This window comes from Vicia villosa, linkage group LG3 (genome assembly GCF_029867415.1).
Source record: "Vicia villosa cultivar HV-30 ecotype Madison, WI linkage group LG3, Vvil1.0, whole genome shotgun sequence".
Taxonomy (NCBI): Eukaryota; Viridiplantae; Streptophyta; class Magnoliopsida; order Fabales; family Fabaceae; genus Vicia; species Vicia villosa.
In genome coordinates, this window is record NC_081182.1 from 40229259 (window position 1) to 40236003 (window position 6745).

General features: G+C 32.6%; 1 protein-coding gene across 1 annotated transcript; it reads left to right on the forward strand.

The window, feature by feature from the left end:
• The first annotated feature begins 202 nt into the window (after nt 1-202).
• On the forward strand, nt 203-6276 carry LOC131661080 (beta-galactosidase 6-like). The gene is made up of 17 exons (XM_058930493.1): nt 203-480; nt 966-1061; nt 1173-1285; nt 1379-1445; nt 1539-1631; nt 1710-1853; nt 1977-2071; nt 2166-2271; nt 2345-2429; nt 2656-2774; nt 2860-3024; nt 3120-3301; nt 3390-3481; nt 3564-3673; nt 3762-3983; nt 4071-4216; nt 4321-6276. Exons 1-17 carry the CDS (start codon nt 298-300, stop codon nt 4475-4477), a joined length of 2175 nt encoding a protein of 724 aa, XP_058786476.1. The 5' UTR covers nt 203-297; the 3' UTR covers nt 4478-6276.
• The last annotated feature ends 469 nt before the right edge of the window (nt 6277-6745 follow it).

The following is a 6745-nucleotide window of genomic DNA, read 5'->3' on the forward strand; positions in this document are numbered from 1 at the left end:
AAAATCGTATTTTATAAACAAAATATTTTTAAAAAAAGAATTTTAAGACTTCTTACTTAATTTCCTTAAAAAATAATAACACTAGAGGTCAGAGTAAAAAAAAAAAAAATTAAATACTTAACTACTGTATGGACTTAATTAACAGAAGCTTGAGTTTTCTTCACACCTATATTAGTTATAAAAGATTTCATTCTTGTTTGTCACGGATACATAGTATTATTTATATACACAAATTCATAACTGGAACAAAGGGTCATAGAGGAATATATAAAGATAACAGAGAAAGTGAGTTGAGAGATGGAAAAATGGATGTCTTTGGTGATGATACTTTTGTTGTTAATATGGTTGAAAACTATGAGACAAAGCTTTGGAGTTGAAGCTGCAGAAGAAGTGACATACGATGGAAGATCTCTTATCATCAATGGCCATAGAAATATTCTCTTCTCTGGTTCTATTCATTATCCCCGCAGCACCCCTCAGGTATATACACTTTTTTGCATGTAGTTCTGATTCAATGTCCATTTCCATATATAATTAATCTATGAACTTAGTAGTTTAATTCAGTTTAGTATTAGTTAATTAACAGTTTTGGCGTTAGAGCACAGAAAAATCTAGTTTTGTGAAACTCATAAGCTCATACTTTGTTTGTGTTTTCTGGTAGGTAAGGTTGTACCAAAGAACTTTGTAGGTAACACATTCACTGTTGCATCACGGGTATGATAGAGAATGTTCTGTCTCAAACCTTTATGGTTTGTTTGGATAGTCCAGTTTCATTGGACTCACGAGACATCGTCTAAATATGTTGCGTCTATTCTTGCTAATTATTTATATAAAAATAAGAATGAGTAAGTTTGAAAGAAAAAGACTTTACGGTTACATTACACATAGGTATCAATTGCTTGAAAGGAAGAACAAGACAAGATGACAGTGACATGATATTGAAAATATTTGAAACGTTTGTGTAGATGTGGGGAGACTTGATAGCGAAAGCAAAACAAGGAGGATTGGATGTTATACAAACGTATGTGTTTTGGAATCTTCATGAACCTCAACCCGGCAAGGTACTGCTTTTTCTGCATATCCTAGATTACTCCGACTTTATAAATATTAAATTATTAATTTTTTTTATTTTAATCATATTATATAATTATATAAATATATACATACGACAGTATGATTTTAGCGGCAGATATGACTTGGTGAGATTCATAAAAGAAATTCAAAGTCAAGGCCTTTATGTTTGTCTAAGAATTGGACCCTTCATTGAAAGTGAATGGACATATGGGTAATTTCATTTTCACCCTACCAACTTCATATATAAAAATGTAGTAAGTTTTATTTCATTTTCAATTACTAATTTATAATGCTAAACTTGAAGAGGATTTCCATTTTGGCTACATGATGTCCCTGGCATTGTTTACCGAACAGACAATGAGCCATTTAAGGTACATTCATTTTATACACTATTTTGATATAAAACATGTTCGCTTATTTATCTATCTTATATTTTATCTCACTTTTATGAATACATGTTTTAGTTCTACATGCAAAATTTTACAACAAAAATTGTCAACATGTTGAAAGAAGAAGGTTTATATGCTTCACAAGGAGGTCCAATTATATTGTCACAGGTATGTATCAAAGTTTAATTTGACAAATTTTTCCCGCCATTGAATTGAATGGTTAATCATTTGTGAAATAATATATAGATTGAGAATGAATATCAAAACGTCGAAAAAGCATTCGGTACGGCAGGATCGCGGTATGTTGAATGGGCCGCAAAAATGGCAGTAGGCCTTAATACCGGCGTACCGTGGGTAATGTGCAAGCAAACAGATGCTCCGGATCCTGTGGTCAGTTCAGTTCCAATCAGCCCAGACTATTTTGTTTATAACTTTTTAAAAAAAAAAACAAATTAATGATTTTATGATGTCTTTATTTAAATGAATGCATGGATTTTCTATATGTTGCTGCAGATCAACACATGCAATGGTATGAAATGTGGAGAAACTTTTACAGGACCAAACTCTCCTAATAAGCCTGCAATGTGGACAGAGAACTGGACATCATTGTAAGTTCATGAATTGCATGCAACCTTATACACATTTATTTTCAACTCAAATTAATTAAATATTTATTTGCCTCTTTTCTTTTTCTGGTTGAAGCTATCAAGTGTATGGTGGATTGCCATATATACGGTCTGCTCAAGACATTGCGTTTCATGTCACTCTTTTTATCGCAAGAAACGGAAGCTTTATCAATTACTATATGGTATGCATCCATTTCAATTATCTAAAATCAATCCAATACTATACAAATGCAATTAACATTGTTTGTAATTTAGTATCACGGTGGAACAAACTTTGGGAGAACTGGCTCTGCTTATACTATAACAGGTTATTATGATCAAGCACCGCTCGATGAATATGGTAAGTGTATAACATCACTTTTTATTCATGTTTTGAGTGGTAGAAATCATGTATCCTCGACATGCAACTACAACGACTAATCCTTGAGTAAGGAGGATCAGAGTGGCCTCCAAAACTCTCCCTCAAAAGAATTTAACATTGGTTCGTGCCCAGGATTGAGTTCGAACCAAGAACCTCTGGTTAAGTTTGTGATGTTAAATTTAAATTTTGCAAATATTATCATTAGGTTTGTTCAGACAACCAAAGTATGGACATCTCAAGGAGTTGCATGCAGCAATCAAGTCTTGTTCAACCACTTTATTACAAGGAGTGCAGAGGAATTTCTCCTTAGGTGAATTACAGGAAGTGAGTAATCTCAAATTCTCTTTCTACAACAGGTTTATGCAAATCAATTAAATTTATTCTTAGGCTTTTGTTTGATTTTGATCAGGGTTATGTTTTTGAAGACAAAAATGGAGGATGTGTTGCATTCCTTATAAACAATGATATACGGAACAATGTTACTGTCCAATTCCACAATAGTTCATATGACTTGCTCCCCAAGTCAATAAGTATCTTACCAGATTGTCAAAATGTAGCTTTCAATACTGCAAATGTAAGTTCTAATTTTTTTTCAGAATCAATTATTTGTGTACCAAAATGATTTTTCTGTTTCGTTTTAGTCCTTTTAATTATACGATGAATACACAGGTAACTACAACCAGCAACAGAAGGATCATAACTTCAAGACAAAACTTCAGCTCAGTTGATGAATGGCAACAATTTCAAGATGTGATTCCAAATTTCGATGACACTTCATTAAGATCAAACTCATTACTCGAGCAAATGAATACAACTAAAGACACTTCTGATTACCTTTGGTATACTCTTAGGTGAGCTATATGAGTTAATATATTGTATCATGTTATTATGTAGTAATGATTTTAGACTAAAACCTGAATTGATTGATTTTATGAACAGGTTTGAAAACAATTTATCTTGCAGTGCTCCAATACTTCTTGTTCATTCTGCTGCTCATGTTGCTCATGCTTTTGTGAACAACACATTCATTGGTACATAATCACGCAATTAACAATTTTTTTATCTTAAGTGTTAGTTAAATGATCATTAATTTACTCTAAACAAATTTTCTAGGAGGTGTGCATGGAAACCATGATGTGAAGTCATTTACATTAGAGCTTCCGGTTATATTAGACAAAGGAACAAACAACATTTCTATTCTCAGCGTTATGGTTGGACTTCCGGTATGATTTTTATCGTAACACACACTGATGATGTCTTTCCACTTTCAAAGTTTATTTTAAGTTTGAGATTTTTCGTGTTGGTTAAAAGGATTCAGGCGCATTTCTAGAAAGAAGATTTGCTGGTTTAATGAACGTGGAACTTCAGTGCAGTGAAGAAGAGACTCTTAACTTGAACAATTCTACATGGGGATATCAGGTTGGATTACTTGGAGAACAATTAGAAGTATATGAAGAACAAAATAGCCGAGACGATAAATGGACTGAACTCGGAAATATCATGATTGATGAAACTACTCTCACTTGGTACAAGGTAAAATAACACATGAAACAGTAGTTGTTAGCATATTTGAAGTTCTAGTTCTGTTACATAATAGTACTTACATTTGAAATTTGATAGACAACATTTGAGACACCGAAAGGAGATGATCCTGTGGTGTTAGACCTTAGCTCAATGGGGAAAGGTGAGGTTTGGATAAATGGACAAAGCATTGGTCGCTATTGGATTTTGTTTCATAATTCCAAAGGCAATCCTTCACAATCATTGTAAGTTATTATATTTGTAATTTTTACATTGGAAAAAAAGGATGAACCATTTATGACAAGGACACTTCAACTACTAATTAATGTTATGTATTATGTTGCTACAGGTATCATGTTCCTCGGTCTTTCCTTAAAGACAGTGAAAATAGTTTGGTTTTGTTTGAGGAAGGTGGTGGGAACCCTCTTGGTATATCATTGAATACTGTTTCAGTTACTGATTTACAAGATGTCTTTTCTAAGTTATCACTTCCCACTTTTACTTAACGTTACAGAGAGAATATAAAACACATAAGTAAATCATACTTATAGAATTATATTGAAACCTATGCAGATCTGGATTGATTCTTTGTACACCAAAATAATTAATCTAAAGGAATTTCATTGTAATCCATATAATTCCTGACAAAAAATTGTTATTTAATTGGAAATTGAATTTCATTTGACCTTTCTTGATCACTTCTGACTATAATTGAAAATTGTAATATTTAATCTAAAGAAATTATATTTAAAAGTTTACGCATCAACTTTTATACACCAAAATTTGAAGGAAAATAATTTAGACATATTTCCAATCAAATTATTATATCTCGATACTATTATTATTGTTTATTCCTAAAGCATCCCCACAAATGCTTATAAAGTTAGATGTATGGATGTAAGTGTTAAAAGTTTATACAATTAATTTTTTTTTTTTATCAAATACGAATTCTATTTTTATCAGAAAGAAGATTCTCTTAAGGCTTACTTACAACTCTGCTATTAATATTCATTTGTGCTGGAGGTTTCTTAACAACAATCAGAGCTGGACTAATCTGCTTAAGGCCAGGGTTAAAAGAAATGGCAAGGTCATTAAGTATTCAATAAAGTCTTCAATTTGGATTGGCATTAAAGAAGCTCATGAAACAGTCTGAAATAATTGCATTTGGATCATTGGGAATGGTAGGAATTTGAATTTCTGGTTGGACAATTGGCTTGGTGAAAATCTAGCCTGCAAGTATAAAATTTCGGAATGGTTTTATTATGCTTTAACTTCAACTGTTAGGGATTCGTGGTCTAACAATGCTTGGTCAATCAATAGTAACATTCAAATGGCTCTTCCTACTCTCCTAAACTCAATTTCTAACATATCTATTCCTGAGGTTGAAGTTCCTGATGCTTTTGATTGGAGGCATAAAGCTAATGGCATTTTTACTATTAAGGATGCATACAACTTGATTCTCAAGTCGTGTCCTTCGGTTAACTGGTCATCCTTTCCTTGGGACAAGGATTCTCCTCCCTCACATTCAATGATTGTTTGGAGATACATCCACCATAAAATTCCAACTGATGAAAACCTGATGCAGCGTGGTTTTTCCTTTCCTTATATGTGCAGTCTTTGCTTATCCCATCCTGAAAATTCTGATCACATATTATTTGAATGCAAATATGTGAGGAACTTATAGCAGTGGCTTGGTAACATTCTTCAACTGAATTTCTCCATATATTGCCTTGAGGATTGCAGGAAGATTCTTGATCGTAACTGGTCTCCTCAGGCAAAAGCTGTGGTTAATGCTAGCATTGTGTGTATTTTCTATCAAGTTTGGAATGCTAGGAACAAGGCCAGATTTAAGGACAATTGTATTCACTAGAAATCCTGTATTTCTATGGTTACTGCTCATGTGAAGCTGGTGAGTAACAATTCTAACAGGATATCCAACTCTTTTATCTCCAACTTCTCTATGCTCAAAAGATTTAACATCACTCTAAATCCTAGTAAATCTTTGACTACTGTGGATGTCCTTTGGTCTCCGCCGAATCTTGGTTGGGTGAAATGCAATATTGATGGCGTTGCATCTGGCTCTCCTTGGAGCTCCGCGTGTGGAGGCATTTTTAGTGACCATGATGCGAACCATGTCCTTAGTTTCAGTGCTTTCTTGGGTAGCGAATCCCCGGAATCTGCGGAATTCTTAACAGCTATTATGGCCATGGAAATGTCTAAGAAATTAAATCTTTCTAAGTTTTGGTTAGAATCTAACTGCATGCTTCTTGTTAAAGCTTTCAAAGACCATAATTTAGTGCCTTGAAAAATCAGATCTCGTTGGCTTTATATATATATATATATATATATATATATATATATATATATATATATATATATATATATATATATATATATATATATATATATATATATATATATATATATATATATATGTATATGGAAGCCAATTTTTGTTTGAATTTTCTCGCTAGCATTGGTTTAAAAAGCAAAACTACAACTTGATTTTATAATGTACATCAAAATTTCATTGGAGAGTACTTATTAAACAAGAAGGGCACTTCTAGACAGACAGGCCCGGTTCTGTGCATGTACAACATGAGCCACAATAAAGGGCCTCATATTGCTAGGGGCCTCTAAATATTTACAAATGTTAAATAAAATATACTACATGAATGTTCAATGGTATTTATGTTTAGTGCAAATTGTCTCCCCCACTACTAAGCCATTTATTTTTATTAACTTATTGTAGTATTATACCTTTTTTTTTATTA

Bases quoted from the DNA above. Each gene is read 5' to 3' on its own strand.
- LOC131661080 (XM_058930493.1), top strand. From the start codon at position 298: ATGGAAAAATGGATGTCTTTGGTGATGATACTTTTGTTGTTAATATGG. The intron at 3,482-3,563 runs GTACATAATCAC...CAAATTTTCTAG, and splicing joins TGTGAACAACACATTCATTG to GAGGTGTGCATGGAAACCAT. The intron at 3,984-4,070 runs GTAAAATAACAC...GAAATTTGATAG, and splicing joins CTACTCTCACTTGGTACAAG to ACAACATTTGAGACACCGAA.